Source organism: Rhipicephalus sanguineus, chromosome 1 (assembly GCF_013339695.2).
Source record: "Rhipicephalus sanguineus isolate Rsan-2018 chromosome 1, BIME_Rsan_1.4, whole genome shotgun sequence".
NCBI lineage: Eukaryota > Metazoa > Arthropoda > Arachnida > Ixodida > Ixodidae > Rhipicephalus > Rhipicephalus sanguineus.
In genome coordinates, this window is record NC_051176.1 from 50,563,863 (window position 1) to 50,587,858 (window position 23,996).

The window sequence follows — 23,996 nt, forward strand, 5'->3', positions numbered from 1 at the left end:
TCATTCCTTCAAGAACATCCGGACCCTTCAAGCGGACTATGCGGCCAACAGAAAGGCCTGGATGATGGGGGAGTTGTTCGCTCAGTGTCTAGCAAAGATCGACAAGAAGTTCGAACGCTGTGGCCGCAAAGTCTTGCTGCTCCTAGACAACTGTTCAGCTCATAAAGTCAAGGTTGAAATGAAGGCCACTGAGCTGGCCTTCCTTCCAGCAAACACAACAGCTGCACTACAGCCCATAGACCAAGGAATTATAATAAATTTTAATTTTATTGGCGTCACGTGCTGGAACGAATTATTTAACCCTTTTATGGTTTTTGCCGTACATATACGACGTTGCCTGTCTGTTTAAAACGCACGCCTTTTTCGATCTTTTCTTTTGCTTGGCATGTGCTGCCACACTTCAGGAATACATGGAAGTCTTTCATGTGCCAATGTCTCTTTTTTTTTTTCTTTTTCCTTTCCAAAAAGGCATGCCGCATTTGCTTGCTCATCCGAGCGCGCACGCAGTACAGCTGGTTTCGCGTACCTTATTTGATCATTTCTCTTGTTTGGCATGTGCTGCCACACTTCGGGAATACGTGAAATTTTTTTCATGTGCCGATGTCTCTCGGTAGTTTTTTTTTTTTAACAAAGCAGTGCACTGGCCTTCACTTGCGCATCCGAGCGCACGCGTGCAGTGCAGCTGGTTTCAGTTTCGTCCTTCGGGTGGTTATCGCTTCTTGCACCCGCAAAGCTGATGGCTGTCTGGTTTCTAATCTCTCAAAGGGGGACCGCTTGTTACTCTCTCGTTTATTGCTCCCCGGGGCGTGATTACATCCGTTTCCGTGCAGCGCTAAATTACACAAACGATGCCACCGTGGTTGTGTTTCCTGTTTTTTGGGACTCAGAAAGACTAACTCCATCTCGTTGGCGATAAGACGAAGGATGATTACAGCTTTTTCACTTGTTTTGCTTTCTGGACGGGCGCACAACCATACAGTTTTCTTCCGTGCGCGCCGGTTGCTCTGCTGCTAGTGAGTCGAGTGGCGACTCTTCCGATGTGGACTATTCTACAAGTGTATTTTGTATGTCTGTGAGCTATGTTTAATACAACGCATAATTTTGACTTATAAAAAATCGTATAAGAGTTTTTTTATAATTTTGCTTGATGTTACTCACAAATAAACCATGTGTATGTACAACAAAAATGATTTTTTTGTGACTTTATGATCACACAAAAAAAATTTGAGAATTTTTTTCTTAAATAGAATTATCTGAAGAACTCAATTCAGCAATTAGAAAAATACACATTTTTGGAGTACATTTCGCGAAACAATTCGGCCCTCACGGGGTTCATGCAATAACTACCAAGTGACGCTCCTAAGTGTGCTACACGTGCCTGTGCGTGCTTTCGCCATTGCGGCTTGAGAATGCAAGCTTTGCAAGCTGACGAGCCACCTGTCCTTGAACATGGTGTCACCGCCCAGATGGCAGACGTTTTGGAAGACATCTACTTTGCGGACTATGCTGATGTGGACGCAAGTGCAGTGGTGTGTGGTGCGCTCACAGACGAGGACATAACTGCAGAGGTTGGAAGCCCCGAACCTGTCGCTGCCAGTGACGACGAGGAGGAGGGGTACGAAGCACCAGTATGGCCCCCTGCTGCGGAAGTCATGGCCGGATTGAATGTTGCCCGACCCTTCTTCAGTTTTTGAAGAAGGCAAACAGAAGGCCTTCTGCAGAGTATTGTTGTTGTTTTTCTTCACTTTTGTTAGTTCAAGCTTTTGTTAATTCGAACTGAGGCGGCTTTCCCCTTGCGATTCGAATTAATGAGCTTTTAATGTGGTGTGACCGTGGCTGTGCTGCACTTTGGACTCCATGATTTCCCATCAATGTGGCTACGAACTTTGGCATGTACAGTACTCATGGATTCAAATGAGACATCAAAATTTTCAGTGTTGCGACTGGTATGTGCAAATGCTCGAGATAACCACGTCATGTCGTGACGAATCTGGTCTCTAAAGATAATGCTGGCTCTGATCTTCACATTCAAGTCAAAACTACGCCGATATGACCCGTACTGAAGATGGTGGAAACTAAGGTATCTGCGTTACTTAGCCCTAAATTGTCCCGTGAGTACTGTACCTACGTACCACAGGTGTGTGCACTGCCATTTATAAACACAGCAGCAGTGCCTCGATGCCCTGTGTCCGAAGGCAGCTGTTATGCGTGGCTCAAGTGCCACCTAGTGTTTGTGGATGCTAGGTGGTGTACAAAAACATCAGGTGGTGCTGACGCTGCTGACGCTTGACATCAGCCCAACGTAGACTTTTCACACTAAGTGAAACAAATATTGATGCCGCTTTGGACAAGCTTTGGACAACACCTAGTGTCCAAAGCTTGACCTAGTGTTCAAGGCTGAACAATGACCTCTTTATGTAGAGGGCGCTGTCACTCAGGTGTGGCTTTGAGCACCACCAGAAATATGTTCCAGGCATCAAAGAGATGGCATTGTTGGCAGTTGTTCCATGGCTATTTTCCATGTTGCCTACTGCAGTGCAGTTCACACAAGTGTGTGCAGAGACGCCGAATGCTGTCTGTGTACTTAAAGGGGCCCGCAACACTTTTTGAGCATGGTCAGAAAACACTGCCTATTGGTAGTCAAGGCTCCCAACAACATGCGAGCCAAACATTATAGCATGGCACGCGGCCAAGAATTTACAATTAATTCTCAAAGTGACTCCCTATTCTCTCTACAAATGATGCCATATACCCAAGTTTCTGCGCCATATACCCACGTCCCCGGTAGTTGCCTGATTTGAGCATCGCGAGTTACCGTGGCCGCTACGTGCCCGCACGCGCGCTCGCGATCACACTGAAAGTAAGCCGCGCGCTCCAAGAAAAATGAGAAAAGAAAGTGCTCGAGGTCATGACGCGTGCTCACGAAAGGACGCATCTTCTGCCCCCTTGTCATCCCCCTCCCTGCGTAGCATTTAGCGTGCTCGCTGGCACGAAAGGAGAGAGAAAGCGCTTGAAGCATGCGACAAACACCTGTAACTCCGCTCGTACTTGACGGATTCTAAAAAAATTTGCAGCATGTGATTCGTGAAGCATCATGCACTAATAGACTATTCTATTATAACTCAAAAAAGTGTTGCAGGGCCCCTTTAAGGAAGAGCTTTGCACTGTGTGTTTTGTGAATCTGAATTATGCCAATAAGCTGCAATGCTTCATAGTGGATTTAGTGCCAAAAATTGTGTGGGAATTGCACAAGGACCAAAACCATTGTCGATTTTCTTAATCACCATCCTTGACTTTCTTAGTTTTGTGGATCCATATGCTATGCCAAGTTGTTGCCACACTGTGAATTTAGTGGACGTGGGAAGCATTGCAAAGGGATGGCAGCACTCAAGAAATGCAAATTGCCAATGCTGCAGCATAACATTGCCATAATAAAAGAAATAGAGAACAGATGAAATAAGTCAGACATTGCCAGGAAATTCGATATTTCTTTGTCAACGCTGTTGACATTCAAACACGAGAAAAGCGTCTTGGATGGATTTCAATAGAATTTTTGAAGCAAAAGGAAGAGCGTTACACGTCCCAAATACCCAGACGTCAAAGCGACACTCTTACTGTGGTTGCCAAACATCAGGGCAGACAATCTTCCTGTAATGAAACATTTGATGACGGAAAAGGCCGATACCCTGGCTTTGCAGATGGGGTGCTGCAGAGGTTTTATTTGCAGCAACGGTTTGTTAGATTACAGAACAATGTTGCATCAAAGCCTATTAATGGCAAAAGTGGCACTGTTAACCCTGTAGCACTGGACAACTGGCATAAACACCGGCTCACAGAGCTACAGAACGTTTAAACCGACCCGGACAGTTTTATCATTTCAGCGAGGCAGTGCCCTAATGAAATGCTGCCAAACGGCACGTACACGCCGAGAGGAGAAGCACGCACTGGTGCAAACAGCGTAAAGGCGTGATCACAATCCTATCTGGTTTGAATGCTATTGGGAAGGCAAAACCCAAAGCGCTTTCGGAATGCACAGTTGCCCAAGAAGGTAATCTACCGGGCTAACTAATCTACTATGGCATGGATGACTGCAGGAATCTTTGATTTCTACATCTGTGTACTAGACTGCAAAATGGCACAACAAGATCACAAGAATTGCCCAGAGCATGGTAAAACTGAAAACCTGCAGGGTAACACACGAGTTTCTCTCAGCTAACACGACGTATGTTCAACAACCAATGGTCCAAGGTGTCATAAACATCACCTGTAAGCTGTACAGGAAGGACCTTCTACAGCGGATATTGTTGTTCTATGAGGACAGGAAGGGCTATGACATTGATCAACTCGGTGCAGTCCACCTTCTCTCAGACGTCTGGAAATAAGTGCTGCTGTTATCAATTTCTAACTGTTTCGCTAATGCAGGATTTTGTTGGGAGCAGTTCCACCAGGGCCAAAAATGGAGCACATTACTGGCTCTGACCAACTCTGTGAAAAGTGTGCCAACTAATAGGCTCTACAAGCAACGGTGCTGATGGGTGGGGTATCAGCTTTGACGAATGTGCCCTGTATGAGCGAGATGTCCCTGTGACTGGTGGAATGCCGAAGTTGAGGAAACGGCTGTTAAGAAGGAGAACAGGGAACGCCAAGAAAACGAGGAGCCGCAAGCAATCCAACATTAACCAAGACGAAATTTATTACAGGTGCTTAGAAACGAAGTCACTATACCAGGGCAAGTTTCACGACATTTGGAAAATAAGTCCATCATGGAGTAAATCATGGAGCACAGTTTTAATTAACTGGAGTGGTACAAGTAGACCTCCACCAATTTTTGTATGCAATTCTTAAGTCAATGCAAAGAAGCTTTCCTTGCACAGGCTTGGCTGAAAATTGTTGGTACTACTGCCAGCCAAAATTGCTTGTTTTCCAGATTTGACGTGGCTTAAGCAGGTAAACATCAGCACAGCAAGGCAGGCTGTATCTGCATAATCAATGTTCCTTGAAATCATATTTTCCAGACAATGATCTATTGTCAAAGCAAAAAGCTGGGCTAGTTGGTTTGAGTAACTTGACACATTAGCTTCTTAGCAATGCTAATATGTCAGTGTTGTGTCTTATCCAAGAGCATTAAAAGTGAACTTTCTTGCAATAATAATATGGGCAGACTAAACAAAGTAAAAAAACTTGGTTCACTATGTCTGATGGTGGGTTGTTTGTGGATCCACTGTAATGAGCCTCAACTGCATTCTGAGCAACAGCATGGCTCTGCAACTGGCCAAGCTCACACCCAGTGTTCCCGCAAAGCTACTGCATGCATTACTTACGTGCTGCTCTTGGAGGAGCCATCAATGACTGCATGGTGAGCCTGTCCCTGTCCCCGGTGCTTGGTCCCCTTCACCACGGTCGAAAAGTCCTCACCATCGGCAAGACCGTTCACCATCAACTCGCCACTTCGCTGCTTGCCAGTCAAAGCAACCTGGCGGTGTCCTTGGATCATTGAAGGTGGCCCCAACCCGAGAGGTGATCGAGTCAATGAAGATGCTGGCTGCTGCAAAATAGCTTGGCTTGTCTGGGCAGCCTTTGCCTGCTTGTTGCCACCGCTGCTGCTACTTTTACTGAGTGCCGCAGGCGCAGGAGATGCGGCATGGTTCAACCGGGGTGGTGTAGACTCTGAAGGGCGCTCCGTGGTGGATGAGGCTGCTGCCTGTTTTTTCTTCCGCGAATTCTTGCTACTGCCCTCCACAGCCACAGACGAAGAGGCCGTGGTCTTGGGGGGAGAGGACGAAGGGCTATTCGATGACTCGTGGGCTGCGCTGGGTAGTACGTCATCATCTTTTAAGCGAACCTTGCTAGGTGTGGAAGAGGAAGACACTGCTGCTCCATTGGCCTTGGGTCGGCCAGGTGCATTGGGTGGCCCACCGCCACGGTCGGAGAGACCTGCATGTAGCAATTGGCCACATTAGACAAAATTGGACAACAACATGCAGGGTTGCGCATTTGTGACAATACAACAGATATTCTTCTCAGACTAACAAGTAAAACAGCAGTACTACCTGTAACATCCTGAATAATAGTAAGCCTCCACCAACCAGCAGGGCTCTCAAACTAAGTGTACTGCACTACAGCAGGTGCAATAAAGTAGCACAGGCATTACAGGTGAAGACGATGGAGCGGAAAGCACACAACAGGCCAGATTTATTGATCACAATTTGAGGATTTGCTATTCGAAGTTGTCAAATATTCGTTTCTTTCCAATATGTAACGGACAACACTTACTGGAATCCTAAGGGAGAAACAGCAATGAATTTGAGTAAGCTTGTGTGAATATTCAACGTTTTCAAAAATTCAGTCAAATACTGTGATAGCCTACATTCACTTTGGCTGTAATTTAATCAAAGTACCGGAAACGAATTAATATGTGCAGAGGCATCAGTTACTGGTAACTGACACCTTTGGTAAGGCTGGTGAGTCGCTACGGCATATTTGAGTATGAGCCAGGGCAGCAAGGCAGCAACAGCAGGCAACCCAAAAGCACGGCACCACTGGAAGCGGATGGTGTTTTGAAAACGAGAAAAGACCACAAACATGATGCTCCTCGTGGCTTAGTGTTCGCGTAGCAATAGGAGGAGCACACAATAAGCAGTAGGGTCAGTCCAAGGCACGGAGCAAGAATTCTTGAGGAGGCGAAACTGCGCTCGCTCGGGCGTCCTAATAACGTCACGAAATCGGGCACAGCGCTCACGCGCCCTCTGTCGAGAGAGTCCGCTAGCGGAGAAGGAAAAAATGCGCGCGTCCCTCTCACCGCGCTCTGCGACGAAGCTCGTCGGTTCAAGGCCATTCGTCGCCGATTCGACGTTCGCGCTTCCCGCCCGAATGGATGTTTTTTTGTGCGTCCTCGCCGGCTCCATATTTTAACGCGACAGCGTTAAAGAGCCCGTTTCGCAGAAATACCGGTGTCGGTGTCCGTGTCGGTGAGGCTATCAATTGAGAAGGCGATGCGCATGGGGCCCGATTGCGCTATCGCGTTCTACTCTTAAAGGCGAAGCTCAAACGCACTCCAAGTTTTTTCAGTAAATTAACGAGAAAAATGGCGTCACATACAGGAAAATTACCAGCGTGATATTTTTTGTACAACGTGAAATCTATAATTTTTGATAACGTGAACTCAATGAGTTAGGTATAATTTTTTTCAACGAATGATGGGACTCACCCTATATGCCATCAATTCAGATTTAGGTTGTTGCGGCGGCCGCATTTAGATGGGGGCGAAATGCTAAAGGCCCGTGTGCTTACATTTAGGTGCACGTTACAAAGCCCGAGGTGGTTGTAATTTCACATTGTCTTTTTTTTTAGAACAGCAGACAAGTATCTGGGACAGCGCGCGGAAAGATTGAAGGCACGGCGTCTCGTAACAACACTGGCCGTTTCGGTTTGTCAAGGAGAACTTCGCCACCAAGTTCGCCATAATAGTGCCGCCTGTCTATGTCACTGTCCGCGAAGTGCTTCTCTCAAACGTAGTCACGAGGCGTCAGCTGTCGGTCTTTTCTTGGTATGGCGCGAGCTCACGCTTCCAACCTCACTGGGTCACAAGGAACTTCGATGGTAATTACCTTCTCCTTGCAGGACGCGTACCCACTGCTGGAGTTCGGCACGACGCATTTCCGCCCCATCCTGAAGAAGCACCGGTCGAAATCGGCAAAGCACTCTCCTCGGTCGCGGCGTGAAAAGCGCGCGCAAACATCGAGGAGTCGGCGCCGCCGGCGCAACGCGCGGAAGCCAGTGAGAGCGCTAAAGAGAAAGAAACCAGCAAATCGCGAAGGGAACTTTCCCTCCCAAGGCCACCTACGCATGTGCCCGCACAACATGCGAGCGAGAAGCGAGGGGCGCGTGCATGCGGCGGCAGGCGTCGTCTGTTCAGGGGCCACTACTAGCAGTTCGTTTCAAGCGCTGTACGGCCTATAATTCTGGCAGTATCGATTAGGAACTGCAGCTAAAATATCTGTCATATATACCGATTGATGTTACAGACAGAAATCTTAGAAATTTAACAATGTACGAGGCGCTATCACGATTTTTATGCGTCGCGTCCATAGAAGCGCATGTAAAAGATGGCAACAGGCCGAAAGCGTCATCTGTCGTGCTTCGGCGTAACCGCATTCCGCCGTGACGCTATCGCGCCGCCCTCGCGCGCTGCCGCGGCCGAGAGATTCTCCTCCTCAAATACTTCTTTCTCCGTGGTCCAAGGTAAGAGCAGTGAAGGAAAGTGAGAAACCAGCAGCAGCCGTGTTGTCGATCATCAAATGTTAACTCTACTATTATGCATTTTTTAAAAGTCTTGCAGTTTCAGGTTCCTTGCAGACTGGAATAGAACTACATAACAAATCATCCACCTCGGTGTCGTTTAGGGGCCCTCTAACACTTTTGAGGCACCTATTTTTTATTTGTCGGTTGCATCGAGTGATAGCTGGGAATTAATTTTAGCATGGGTCTAAGCGCCAATATCAAATGATTTAGTATTTTAATAATAATAATAATATCTGGGGTTTAACGTCCCAAAACCACCATATGATTATGAGAGACGCCGTAGTGGAGGGCTCCGGAAATTTCGACCACCTGGGGTTCCTTAACGTGCACCTAAATCTAAGTACACGGGCCTCAAACATTTTCGCCTCCATGGAAAATGCAGCCGCCGCAGCCGGGATTCGATCCCGCGACCTTCGGGTCAGCAGTCGAGTGCCATAACCACTAGACCACCGTGGCGGGGATTTAGTATTTTAGTCATGCAATGAAGTCACTACATCGCTGCTGACCGCATCAGCACACAGTGGCGCTTGCCAGAACTATTGCGGGAGGAAATGATGGAGAAGAGCGCAGGCCTATGATTAGATAAACGTAACGTTAGAAGTGATCGTGGCGTGGCATCAAAATAAAGATTACAGCATAGACCGCTTATAACGTAAGTCGCTGGAGTAGCGAATATCCGCACTATAAGCGGTACCGCACTATAACCAAAAGAACATTTTTGAAAGGTTGCACGTGTGCAAAACACGGCCAACAGGCAGGCGCGCGATTCCGTCTATCGAAGCATGCGACTGGGACCTAAGTGTGCATATCTGCTTACATTTGAAAATGTTGAACGGTTAGCATCCGCGGACCTGCGGTGCCGACATAACGAACACGGAAAAAAAGCGCCGTCACGGGAAGTCGCTGCGGCGCGCGTGCGCAATGTCGAAATCGGTGGCGACCACAAACCACCACTCGAGTGTTTCACACGCATGCCCGCGTTTTCGTTAAAGATGTAAGTCACCCCTTCTTAATGGAACAACTGCAAAATGCTTCGTTGACTCGGCCCCAAACCGCAACTTCTGTAGTTCGCGGCCGCCGACATGGCAGCTATCGCTTGTTAGGCCTAGCGTGCGCAGAGATCGGGTGTAGAAGAGATCGCACTCGCGAGCTAAACCGAGGGCATCACGCGTGAAACGAAGTTTCGGTTCGCGGTCGGGAGAACAGCCGCGGCAACTATCCCGAAAAAATATTTCAAGCTTGTAAGTCCGCCTGTTGGTGGCAAAGGCGAAAGCTCAATCGCGTCTCAAAGCATTGTCACTTGCGGGGGAATCGAGGTTGCACGTGCGATATCTGCGCTCTACGACGAAGCAACTATTTTCCCGACGGTGACAAACAGCGGTAACGCGCTCTTGATGCGGACGTGGGCGCCCGTACGTAGCAGAGCGCGCATGTCAAGCGGCCAAAGAAAAGGGGGCAAAGGGCAGAGGCTTCTCTGTCAACCACGCAACCGCTCCCCCTCCTCACACCACGCAGCCGCGCCGGGCTGCTGCCTCCCACCGCCATCCCCCTTTTTTTTCCTCCCCCCTGCTCCTTGGTTCGTTCGTTCCGCGTGCCCTCCTCCTTCGTAACGCTGTCGCTGCTCTCTCCCCCGCCGGCGCATCTCCGCTGAGAAGCACGCTCGCTCCCTCGCATCTCTGAGAACATTCCGGCAGCCGCATTATAACCAGTCTTTCATCTGGGGGGACTGCACAATAAGCGGTATGCATATACATGGAGTTCTATGGAAGGGTAAACGGGAGTCAGAAAAAACCACGTTATAGGCAGTACTGCACTGTAAGCGGTTACGTTATAAGTGGTCTATGCTGTACCATGAATGCTCTGGTATGGTTTTGGGGTTTTGGACTTTCACTTAAAGCAAGAGATGTTCAGCTGAGTTCAAAAATGAGTTAACTGAAAGAATGTTTATAATGGTGCAGTAATACACAGGCATATGATGAAATTACTATGCAGCCATCAAGGTTTGCCCGCTTATCCTTGCTGCTTACACTAACCAAACCCATGCGGTACACGAAAAGCTATGGGTCGCATCAACACACCAGAAGACTACCAGTGTCTACCTCTAATTGACCTCCCCACGACACTGACTGATTGAAGGCTTCTTCATGTAAGTTTCAGTAGCGCACAATGGGAGAACCCCAAGTCAACAGGGTGCTCTAGGCACCCTGGAGCACCTTGTAGACATCACGAGCAACATGCGTAGGACGTGGCACAGGAAAGGCCATGAGATAAGCAGAGGACTGTTTTTTTTTATGGCATGCCTGTAGTGCACCTCTGCCATGTCACAAAAGCTGACTGTCATGGCTGTCTGTATAGAATCTTCACGAACAAGGGAAGTGATAACATAACTGAAGGGATGTACAGTGAATGTTGCAGAGAAATCGGAGATTTGATAGTTCATTGCTCTGCTTTAAGCTTGTGTGGGGGACACCTTGCTGACCAGTGGAGGTGATGGGGGACCCGTTGCAGTAAGACGGGATGTGGGGGTGGTCATCATTCCAGGGGTGGAAGCGAGCTTGAGTGTTTTGGAGCAGCTCACGGAGCAGGAATAATGCTGTTTTGGAGCAGCTTTGGAGCACCAAAATGTGTGTTTTGGAGGAATGCAAGCTAGTTTTGGAGCAGAATTGTAGGGTCAAACATCATTGTTAATTTTTTTTTATTTTTGGTAAACACAAGAAATTCCAACGATTTTAGAAAACATTCAATATTGATGAACCAACCACACTTAAACAAATGACACATACACACACACGCGTACGTGTTATAAAAACATCACAGCCGTGATAGAGCAATGGCTCAAGAAAACGAGATAAGCGACGTTTTGAATAGCTACACTTGACTAGACTGACAAATGAAAAACGTTCATGGTAATGGACGTTTTTCAGCAGCGGCGTTCTTGCGCCGCGTTCGCCGGGTTGCTACATTTTCGTCAAAAGCCTACGCTGACTTCAAAAAGTTCCTTCGAAATGCGCGGAGGTCAGCGCCATCTGGAGGCATCGAAAGAAACCAAACAAACACGCGCCTGCACCCTAAACTCAGCTTGCCGGACGAGCGGGCGATGCGCCGCACGAGGCGTTTTCTTTTCTACTTCGAGTAGGAAGACGCGACGGCGCGATTTTGAGATAGCGTTCGTCAAAATGACGCGTGCGACCCTCCAAACGCGCGTAAATCGCGCCAAAAATTGCGCCACGCGCTTCCACCTTTTCCCTTCAAGTTCCCTTCCAAGATTTGTCAATTATTGGCGTCGGTTATACGCACGAAAATATGGTACTTGGGGTGCGATGATACTAGATGTCGCAAGCGCACAATTTGTATCCCGTGTTTCTGTTTTCGTACTACCTCACATTCGTCTTCAGTAATAAACGTTCGAAGTGTCTATCTTGTTCTTTTTTGTATATGTCTTCACTCGCCACCTCATGTACCAAACCACACACAGCAACGGTGGCATGTCATGTGCTGCAGATGCTACGAGCGAATGGTACGAGCTACAGCGTACTCGACCACGAGCCGAGCGCAGGTTCTGATGAGCCAAAATCGAACAACGCGACCGGTCGCACTAGCGAGACTAAGCTCGTCGCTGCATGAGCGCGTTTACATGCTGCATTTATAACGTCTAAGGGCTTGTGTGCCATGCAACAAATTCTGCAAATGGAGATGCATGCTCTGGCTAAAAAATGAGTTTCGGAAATGGTCCCACCGACTTACACAGATCGAAGCCCTGTGAGTGGTTTCGCTGTTGGTAGTGGCTTCATTGACCGCAAACGGATAAAACAAATTTTTCGTTCTCGTGCAGACTTATGACACAAAATCCATCTTACACACTCAGGTATACAGCGGTTTCCTTAATGCAAAGTGTCTAAATAATGGTCGCCTCTTTACGTCCGCGGCAGCTGCTCACACTATCCTCATGGTTTCACATCAAATTAAATATTCGCAGTAAATAGAACCTTTTCGACAATATGAAGCGTCAACGCACTTATACTTTTATTCATGTTCGCAATCCCAGGCCACGATGACAGCAACCACCTCGTGCGCGCAGCGTGCCAAAAAACTCCGTTTCCGCCGGCGTCACAATCAAAATATGGCTGCACAACTCACTTTCTCGTAGCTAGCTCCAATACAAGCTCGCTAGGTTTTTTGCGCCTTCGACAAGGTCACGAGAGCGCGCCAAGTGATGTGATGATATAAGCTCGCTTGGGCGTGCCATGACACGGATGACAGCGGCACATGAAGGCACCAATGGCATTGCAAAATATAACAGCACGAGGGACGGGACTGAAGACACAAAAACCACAGGACGAGTGCAGCACTCGTCCTGTGGTTTTTGTGTCTTCAGTCCCGTCCCTCGTGCTGTTATATTTTGCAGTGTCGCACCAACTTGCCCAGACAAAGTCTCGGTGATCGGTTCCGGCAGCGCACCGGAGCCCATCGCGGAGGCCGTGCACCAAAGACCGCTTGGGAGCAGTTTCGGCGCAATCATGCGTTTTGGAGCAGGATGGCGCAGCAGAAGCGGATTGGCGCAGCGTGGCGCAAATGGCGCAGCACTTCCACCCCTGTCATTCAACAAGACTTGAAATAGGTGGCTTTTATTACTACCACGCAAGGGATGGCCAGACAAAAGTGCCAAATCAATCCACTTTTGGCAGCTTGTCGATAATTATGCAGTCAAGCTTAAGCAAAGTTGCATCTCTGTAGCCATATTCAACCTGTTTCCATATTTCCTTTTCAGGTATGCAAGCCTGTGAAAAGCATGCTCCCGAGCATATGCCATGGAAAAATGCAACAAAAGCTTTACAGCCATCTCATGGAGAAATGGAACATTTCTGCAGTTCCCAACCAGAATGCCTCAAGGACTGCTGTGGTAAACTTTGCCTTCATCCCTGTGTTTTTCTGAAGCTCCATCAACCCATTTTCACCTTCAACATGTTCATCTACAAAGCAAGCTATGGCACCTTCAAAAGGGGCCACAGGCCATGCGTCTGGGGCAGATTCTGGGAGTTAGCACTTGATCTGGCACCTTAAGGTGCTCAGGTGGGCTATGATTGTCAGTATTCCTTTAATTGGTGCCACCACCACTGTCGCATTCATTATCTGACAGCTTTGAACCAGCTCTGTCACGCGCCGATCCGTTTGAGGCAATATTAGATTTTAAAAGTCAGCTCTGCCGCAGTGAAGCATACCGGTGAAGCATACCAAGAATCGAAAGGGGCCACAGTCACGGGACTTTTTTTGTTTTGTTTTGTTTAATAATGCATGCGCGCAACCACTGTCTCGCCTTAAAAGAGAGCTTTAGCAAAGTGTTTACGCTCCACTCGGATGAGTTGTATGCTACCTATTTCTACACAAACGCGGGAGAACGATCGCAAGAGCAGCAGATATGCATCTCTCGCTCCGCTGTCATGCGGGCTGCTGAGGCGCGACGCTTGCAGGAGCTAACACAGCTCGCTTTAACCGTATTTAACTAAAAAGATAACTTGCTGCACACGTGCACGGCCAGGAACAGAGTGGACACTTTGGTATGAAGTACACTTATGGAGCAAATGCACGCATGCGGTACAGCAAGCGTGAAGCGTCCTGGCATGGTCCTGGCAGTGACGGTGTGAGCTTAGTAGGAGACGCAGTGCACACAACTAGCTGGAGATGACCAACGCCACGAGGGCAGCAAAGCCATGTTTCAGTGACACGATGGAGGTTTTCGATCAGTAGCTTATCGTGCATACACGCATCAGAGAAAAGCCGGAGGATTCGACCACTTTAAGGTTTTGAAACGCTCCTTGGTATCACAATCACAGGGTTTACTGTACTGTATGAGGAGGGACTGTGGAAGTCCCTCCTGTGTGCCTCCGAGCCAGCAGGCCAACACCAACTCATCCAGTGCGCAGTGGAAGCTGCGGCATCCCAAAAGATCCCCGCCGACCTCCTCTAAACCAGCGCAACCGGTCTCCGGACTGGTCCCCGCTTTTGGGGAGAAATAAAAGAATTCACCACCACCACCACCATGCCTGGTCATGGCAGGCCTTCCAAGCTATTTCATGCACTATCCCCCAGTCGTGCAAGACAGCCGTACTTTCTATCCGAGCTTTGTTAAAATAAAAGAATACTAGTAGTGAGCAACATTTGCAATGAGGGAATGCATTTGTCGGTATTGGCGGCGCTCGTCAGGAGGCGCACATTTGCACTTGGTGGTCAAATAACTAGAAGTAAACTTTTTCAGGGATTTTACTCGGCAGTTAGGGAATAGTTACGTGGCACTCCCGGCCAATACACATCACGAGGGTTTACAGTACGAGCACCATGACGCTTGGTCATGGCAGGCCTTCGGAGCTATTTCGGACGTTGCCTTGATTATGTTAGCATTGAAGCGAAGTAAAAATGATTGCTTTTTCGACGATCACGCGGTCCTGGGGGGTGAGAAAAAATCAGACGTTCACAAAGTCGTAGAATACATCTCTAGTTGGGGAATGTAGGGGAAAGAGGGAAATGCGGTGACCGGTCATGCGAGCATGTGCAAAAAGATTGCTGGTGCAGTTCCGAGAGTCTCGGAATAAGTCAAGCCTGACTTGTGGGTGTGGGTTTCGTGGACTCCATTTGAGAACCACTGCTGCTGTAAGGTATGGATGCACGATACATTCACTGACTAAACTTTTGTCTGTATATCTTTGGTCGAAGCTCAGATTGACACCCCTGTTGCGTGCTCCATGTAACAAGCGCATTTGTTTTCTCCCCCTTTTTTTTGCCACTTGTGTATGCTGCACCGATATTCAACAATAATTTATAAGTAATGCATGCAAATGGTGCAGTTGAACATTTTAATACAAGCCTAAAGGAAGGCATATCGACCCCGCATTGCCCAAACACAGCTCCATGCCAGGAGTATTACTTGTACACTATTGTCTCTGGCTATAGAGTGCAATATTAAAAAAAAAAAAAAAGTTTAGAGCTTAATCAGTCTAGTAATTACAGTAAGCTAATTACCATATTTTCATGTACATACGCCTCCCCTGCTTATAACCCACACGTGCAGCATTCGGGGACATACCGCACATACTCGTGTAAGGGCCGCACCCCAACCTTGGAGGGGGAATTTCGAAAAAAAAAAAAAAAAAAAATTCAAAAAGTCTCGCCAGAAAGGTGTAGTTAGTTCAATTGCAGCTAGATGGCGCTGCCAGCTTTTCTGCTTCCGCGGACCTCGACGATGCCATTACTGCTTTGTGTGGCACATCGTTGGCATTGTGTGGGTAGCTTGGCAGTATTTCTTCAGATCGTTGTCGGTGTCACTTCGTCTGTAGTAGTGAGCCCTGTTTGAGCCAGTGCAGGTGAGGGATGATGGGCCGGCGTTTGAGATTGCTCACTGCAGTATTTAAACTGCAAGTAATTGAATATGCCGAGGAGCACAGGAAGCTGGACGCAAATATGACATCGATGAGAAGCGCGTGCGTTACTGGATCAAACAGAAAGATGCCTTCGCCGCTACCAACAGGAGCCGAAAGGCGTTTCGCAGAAAGAAGTGCAAATACCCGGAACTCGAAGGCATAGGTTGGCAAAAAATGTGGCGCTCACTCAGACTTACTCATGGAATATATTTTGCCTTTAGAGCTCACACGGACTCAGACTCACCAAAATTTTCCTCAACCGGACTCACTCGGACTGAGACTCACTGAAATTTTTCTTAGCCAGACTCACTTGGACTCAAACTCACCAAAATATTACTCACCCGGACTCACTCGGACTCAGACTCACGGCTCTATCTTAGTCTGAGTGAGTCTACTCATGAGTCCGTTAGTGTATAATTAGCTTTTTAAAAGATGTAAATACCTTTCACGCCATATTTCAAGGCAACCCGAAGCACGACCTCTGAGTAGAGGTTGCTGCTGCGGTGGCTACATTCAAGACATCATCTGCCTCGCGGCCCTTGGACCATAGGGCTGTTACCGAGGCATTCGTGCTGACGCCATCTATCCATAGTTTTAATATCACGACCACTTATCATTGAGGCTCACTGCACACATGTCACGTCACTCTCAATAAAATTATGTTTTACCCGCCTGTAGCGCGAGGAATTTTAGGCCCCTATACAGCCACTTAACATCACCAGTGGTCACATCCGCTATCAGGTCCTGGCGCTCTTTGGCCATCAATGGCCCTTTCGCCATAAAACACCATATATCATCATGTACAATAAGCTTTTTGAACCATGTTGTCAACGCCAATAGCTCGCATAATTGGTGCTTTATTTGGCGCCTTTTGATCTCGTACGTTCAAATATGAGTTATCAGTGGTTGCAATCCAGTAAGGACATTTTTATTGAACGAGATTACCCACACAATATATTTTTAACAAGAACTTCTGTGAAAGTTTTTGGAGGGGGGAGGTCACGGCACCTGGCCCTTCCACCCCTCCCCCTCTCCTCCGCAACTCACGCCTCTGATTAAAGGGACCGACAACCCACTTTTGTGGTACCCATTTTCTTGAGTGCAATGGGAAGCTTACCGGTTAGAGCTTCTAATCACGGAGTGGTATCGCGGAGAATGCCGTAAAACATTTGTAATCAGAGTTTTTCGATCTGCAGCGATTATGCAGTCTTAATATCACATGCTGCAAACAGTGAGAGGTGAGCGCGATAGCGATGTCACCAGCAGTGGTGACAAGTTATGCCCTAAGTATGAAAAGGCAATGTTACGTTTGCAAAGCCTGCGGTGCCGCGACTACTGCTTTCTAGCCTATTAAATTATTTTACAATAGTTATAGAGTCTTTCTGGGGCTTCTTATAGAAGTACTTTGGCCGTACACAGGTCGCTTTATCACATTTTAGTCAAGCCAAGCTAAGCCTTCGAAAACGAAACAAGTGGTAGGATACACCAGCAGTATATACCAGCAGTGCTGTTCATGATGTGGTAGCAATCCTCCACAGAACAGTAAGTCGATGGCATTTTGCGAGCAGCAGCGCAAACTCGCGTGATACTCGCATGAAACTCGCATGCCGCGGCATCCGTTTCACTGGAAGCCACGAAAGCAGCGCCGCATCTCATGCTTTACTTCTTTTACCTTAGACACATTTGGCGCCTTTTGATCTCGTACGTTCAAATATGAGTTATCAGTGGTTGCAATCCAGTAAGGACATTTTTATTGAACGAGATTACCCACACAATATATTTTTAACAAGAACTTCTGTGAAAGTTTTTGGAGGGGGGAGGTCACGGCACCTGGCCCTTCCACCCCTCCCCCTCTCCTCCGCAACTCACGCCTCTGATTAAAGGGACCGACAACCCACTTTTGTGGTACCCGTTTCAAATTTTCAAACATTCAAATTTTCAGCCCTCGTTCTGGTGCGTGTAAAAGCATTAGACTACGTACAACAAAGTACTTAAGACTGCATACGTCTGGTTCAAGGCGCTCGCGCTAGGCTGTGGGTCATACCGGTTTTTGTTACTTTTAAACGCGATTTAAAAATATAAATCCTACTCAGATCGCGAAAAGTATACTGGAATCTGTCACTATAATTCACGGCCTTTTCATTTCCACCAGGATCTAATCACCCGTTCTGGCCAGTTGTCGGTCCCTTTAATAAATACTGAGCTGGCGTATGAACACTGGTGCTTTGAAATATGTGCGAGTCAACGGGAGTATAAACTTGAGCCGACATAAGGCTGATAGTAATGCTGAAGTTGTGTAGATAAAACCATAGGTCGGCAAAAAAGTGCAAAGTTCACTCAAGAAATATATTTTGCTCTTAGGGCTCACTCGGACTCAGACTCAACTAAACTTTCCTCAACCGGACTCACTCGGACTCAGGCTCACTAAAATTTTTCTCAAGCGGACTCACTCGGACTCAAACTCACCAAAATATTACTCACGCGGACTCACTCAGACTCACGGTTTGATCTGAGTCTGAGTGAGTCGACTCATGAGTGAGTTTGCCGACCTATGCTCAAAGGCGAACTTGTCAAATATGTCATCGACACTAGAAGGAACAGCTACGCCGTCTCAACTGACATGATACGCGTGAAAGCCCTGGCCATCGCTCGCCACGTGGAAATACCCCAGGCACAATTCAAGGCAAGTCGGGGGTGGGTTACGCGGTTTCAAGCAAGTACGAAAGCCATGTGATTAAGTTCCATCGCTTTGTAAACCGACTCACCACAACTCATACGGACATGGCCGTTATTCCTGGAGGACTGACAAGTGTGCTGTAGCCAGTCGACGTCTGCGTTAATTGTCCGTTAAAGCAAAATTTTGCCGATGCTACTCGGAATGGATGGCTGGAGGCCATCATCAGAAGACCCCTAAAGGACGGCTGAAGCGGGCATAGCTACAACAAGTGTGTGCGTGGATTTTGAGTGCGTGCCGTGCCGTGTCATTTGAAACAGTCGCGAAAAGCTTCAAGGTGACTGGAATTTCAAACTGCATGAACGGCACTGAGGATGATCGTCTCTGAGAGGACACCGACGCCGAGGCGAGCTCTTCCGAGAACGAGAACAGTGATACAGTAGAACCCCGCTGTTGCGTTCCTCACTGCTGCGTTTTCCCGGCTGTTACGTTGTTTTCCGGCGGTCCCGGCATAGCTCCCATAGGATACAATGTATTGGGAACCCCGCCGTTACGTCGTAACTGTCGGACCGTTCCCGTATGATACGTCGTGAAATGCGCTCGGAGCCAACCGAGTGACTAGTGAAGAGAGCGGCCATGGTGCATTTTCACGCAGCTTTTCCTGGTTTGACCGCAACATTAGCCGCATTAGAGGCGCAAACAACAGGATCTTTCGATTGATGCAAACAAAGACATCGCCTTCGAGATTCGTATTGGGAAGATGGCGTCTATGACGTAATTGCTCGCGAAAGCAAGGCCTTCGAGATTGGCATTTACTATTGACAAAAGCATAGCCTTTGAGATTTGTATTGCACAAACATGGCAGCTATGACGGATATGCTTGCGAAAGCAAGCCGTTCGAGATTGGCATTCACTTCCGCCATCGTGTTGGCTTAGACTCATCATCATCATTATTTGTCGGAGGACGGTAGGGGTTCCAGCTGGTTGGAGCTCACATGGTCGTGCGCGCGGTTCGCGGTCGGACTTGCCGCGCTGGTCGTGATTGCGTGTGCTTAGTTCTTTCATGCCTACAGCTGTTGGTGTTAAAAAAATCACATACGTTGATTACATTTCAGTGGATGAGGCCGTCCCCAGCTCCGCGTTTCTATCCATCGACTAGATCGCGGCTGAGCGCGCCAATTTTAGTGCTGCTCATAAGCATTGAAATAAAATTCTGTACCACTAAATATTTTGTCGTTTTTCCTGTTTTTTGTCTCTTGCGTTTCCCGTCTCTTACGTTTATTTCCTGCGGTCCCTTCAAAAACGTATCAGCGGGGTTCTACTGTAGTGAAATGGAATCGTAATAAAAACATTCCTGGCATGTCATCTGTGACTCTCTTGCACTCTGCTACTGTTGTGGAAACAGTACAGACCTTTGGTGAGCTGTCATCGGCCTGATTCGTGTAAGAGCCGCACCAAGCAAAAATTTCGAAAAGAAAGTACGGCCCTTACCATGTGATTCAGTATATACGGTAACTGAAGGCATCCTCGTATATTGTACACACGATTAACTGGGTAAAGCTACATCCAAGCTACCCCATAAGTGACATGGCACGTTTGCAAAACAATATATTTTTCGTGTTCTGTCAACTGAATTCATGGCCAATCAACATCACTGCTCTCGCTGCCACTTGAACAACAGTATAGAATACAGTCTCCCGATTTGTTAAGGCTATTGCTAATGAGGTATCTTCTGAAGCTCCTGCAAACTATCTACACAGGTACTGCTTTGCAAGCATCCACAATCCATTGGCACAAAAAGCAAGATCTTAGGATGTGGCTAGTCAGTATAAAAATACTTCATTTGCTTCAAAGGCTTAGCCGAAACTCAAAGCTCCTGCAACCATCACATCATTCCATTTAGTATGACAACATGATATGAGCCAGTCTGGCTAGTTATCAAATCAATAACCAAGCCATTGTTCATGCAGAAATTTTCCTCTTTATGCAATACTGCTCTGGCAGACAGTGAATTTTTAAGAAATTCTGAGTTTTGAGAATCACGTGGGGCTGCAGTTGAGTGCTGTTGGCGAGGGCACACTACATTACAGTGTAGGCCAACTTTGTGTTTCTATCAGTTGACGCCGTCGGGCTTGTGTGTTTAGAAAAAAATCAGAACATGCAGAGTACTCGCTCAGGAATTGCTAGAAGAAACAGCGAACGATTCAGAGAAAGCTGCATACAGCTGTCCCTGAATAAACGTTCTGTCCAGAATGTGTACTGTGAATGCAGGTGAGGGCTACACAGACACAACTGCTGCCTTTCTTCACCACTGTCATGTCCAATGGCTCCTAGAGATGCGCAGGTGTCTTATTTTCATCATGCATCAAAGAAAGCAAGTAATCGTGTTGCTTCCACAGGCAACAGGCATGCGTTAGCACATTGCAATCCACTGCCTTAATAGAAAAGCTGTACTGCTTCATAACATGTGACAGCAAACTCACGTGGTAGGCCAAACCCATGACCCAGGTTTTTTTTTTTTTCCTTTCAGAAAAACTTTCCAGGCTTTGTTGATTTCAAGTTCAAGGTCTAGGGACCACAAGAAGACCTGCAATCACCGTGTACAGCTTGAAGGCACTTGTTTTCCTCCATAGCTGCACGCAGGATTCATCAACACAGCATCTCCTATATGCTTTGCGGCTTCCTACTTCTTTGATAACGCTAAACGCTAATAGTGGTGCGCTTTTGTAGTATAATGAACGACTACCAACGAGCGTGATGACCGAAAAACCAGACAGCCACAAGTCGTGCAAGTGCTTATACAAAAGTGGCAATCAGACAAGGCGAGAAGGGCTAGTGGGCAGACAATGCCCATTTGCCCTCGCCAGCACCTACGCATTCTCGCTACCTACCATGCCTGCCTCCCTGCTTCAAAGGTGAGGCTCTCAGTAGGTCACCTATGATCGTAAGCCTGGAATAGCAGATTGAAGAAACAGCTATTCATACTTTACACCTTTGTGGCGAGACTGACTAGGTGAAAATCTCTGACAGACACTTCTTACTTATTTTGATTAGCCTCTCTTAGTGCATTAAAATGAGTGGCATCTGCAGGTTGAGAGGGGCACAGCCCTCATTACCATGATCAGGGCACGTTAACGTGTTGCCACGAAGCTGCACCTAGCGTACAATAGAGCAGACAATCTTCACCAACACAGCATTTCAGAATTATAAATCCATACCAACTTTCCCAATTGCCAGTCCTACTGAAACGCTATAACACCAATTTTTTTCATTTTCGGCGCCGGTTAACCATGCGAAGGTATACAGTAGTAAACTTCCTGCAACTGAAAATTCTCCAGCTTATCAAAAAGCACTGCCATAGATGCTATGCACTGTTGTCCATATTAAATTATAATAATTTCTTAGTTTGTTTCATTCTGCTTAAGGTACAAGAACGAGCAAAGCCAAATCGACTTTGGCAATGCAGTTGGTGTTGAATGCATGTGTGCAAAGAAACCTCTGCCACGAACAAGGGGAATCGATTGAAGGGCCAGATTTCTGTTAGCCACAAATAACGAAGCCAAGAAAAGCATACGGGAAGTTAATTGTGAGTTTAATTAAAGTGTACAAATTTCAAGATAGAGGTAAATGCAAGCGAACAAAAAACAACTTGCTTCTGGTGGTAGCCACACCCACAACCTCTACATTATGCATGTGGAGCACTACCAGTGGTGGCTGCTCCCACCTTCCACATTCATGGGTATCAGGGCGTCTAATAAATTACTGAAATTTTTTATTACTTGAATTTTTCGGGTTTTCCCTGATAATGTCAGTAAAATTCCCTGAACATATTATATATGCAACTCCCCCTACAAGAAACCTGCTTATACGTCTGCCATCTCACGTTCCGCCTGAAATTGACACTAGTTGTGAAAATCGGACACATCTCATACTTGCACAATTACTTAACAAGACATCAAGCTTTCTTGTGGTTCTATGTTTGTTTTAATTCTGAGCGAGAGATGACACAGCCACAAACTTTTCAGCACCAATAAAAGGGGGTGCTATATATAAATGTATATATACACACACGAGGGGCTGCTGAGAAGTATTCACGAGAGCTTACTGCACAAGCCCAGAGTCGCTTGTTAAAGGGATACTAAAGAGCAAAACGATTTTTCTCATATTAGTAAAGTATAGGGATGGGCGAATAGTGTATTTGAAGTTCGAAGCGAATCTGAAGCGAATAGTGATTTGGTCGAATAATTTCGAATCGAATAGCTCGAATAGTATTTACCACATATTATTAAAAAAAATGAGCACTTTTGTCACGAACCTTGTTTGAAATGAAGTGGAAGCAGCCTCGAATAGTATGAAGATTTGAATAGCAGTAGGGTGCAAGTTATAAGTGGCGCAATACGTTACAATTTAAAAATTACTATACTTAGCACATATAAACCCATATAACACGCTTTTAAACTGAAAAAAAAAAAAATGTACATTTAACCTTGAAGTGTGGCTTCGCGGCAGTGCAGATTTCCCTGGGTGGGTTGTTTCACGGCACAGCAACCAGACGCTGCAGTGAAACCACCTTTACAGGGGGTTATGTGTGGTCAAATGTATACATATGTTCGTTCATTTCGACTTCGAAATTTTGAATAATCTAAATTCATATCAAAGCGAATTTGAATGCTGTAATATTCGTTCGAATATTCGAAATGCCCGAATATTCGCCCATCCCTAGTAAAGTACTCTTTCACGTTACCAAAAACACCACGCTGGCTGCGAGAAGACTCTTAGTAAGGGAGAAAATGCGCAAAAACAAAATTGAAAGTACTTGTGAATGTTCAACATACCATAACTTTTGTTCTAATGGGCTTAGAACATCAGTTTTTGTTTCACTGCACTCAGTTCTGATTACAGGTTATTGTGATACGCTGATTTACTTTGTAACTCTCTTTGTTGAAAAAAAATCTGCCTCCCCAAAAGGCACATAAAATATTTTGTATTTTAGGAACTACTGGTTATACTAGAAAAGTAATTGCATATTTGAAATCTGCACACAAATATACATAAACTCACCAAGTATGATCAAAATCGATCAAGAAATGAGAAAAAAATTTTAAGAGCAGTGTCCCCCCTTATGAGCCGTTTCAAATGTGGCTCTAGCAATTTTACCCCTCAGCAAAGTAAAAAAAGCCCGAATTTGTCATACTATCTCGTGGCCCTTATGTGGTCCGAAACATCTTACACTGACTGTAACAACTTGGGGTGTGGCCAGGTACATCCGAGTGAACAAAGGGCAGGCTGGAATCGTCCGATTTTCCGAATTTAGGCTTTCGCTGCAACAAAATTCCACGACAATAAATTTTTTCAAACATCCTGTCAATTTCACTGCAGTGGAATCAGGCTGTATTTGTTTATCCTTTTGCCATGTGGCCAAATTGTATGTGAGGAGGCGGTGGCCGATTTGAGGAGTTTAATGTCCCAAAGAGACTCCGGCTATCAGAGACGCTGTAATGGAGGGCTCGAGATAATTTAGACCCCCCTGGGGTTCTTTGAGGTGCACTGACAATGCACAGTGCACGGCCCTCAAGCATTTCACCTGCATCCAAATGCAACCGTTGTGG

At 46.7% G+C, this 23,996-nt stretch overlaps 1 protein-coding gene across 6 annotated transcripts in view; it reads right to left on the reverse strand.

The window, feature by feature from the left end:
- Nucleotides 1-23,996, reverse strand: part of LOC119391221 (ankyrin repeat and KH domain-containing protein 1) — a 204,064-nt gene that overhangs the window by 63,926 nt on the left and 116,142 nt on the right. For all 6 annotated transcript variants that reach the window (XM_049414348.1, XM_037658948.2, XM_049414346.1 and 3 more), the window contains one exon: nt 5,322-5,934. In XM_049414348.1, coding sequence (XP_049270305.1) covers nt 5,322-5,934 — 613 coding nt within the window. The remainder of the gene's footprint in view (nt 1-5,321; nt 5,935-23,996) is intronic.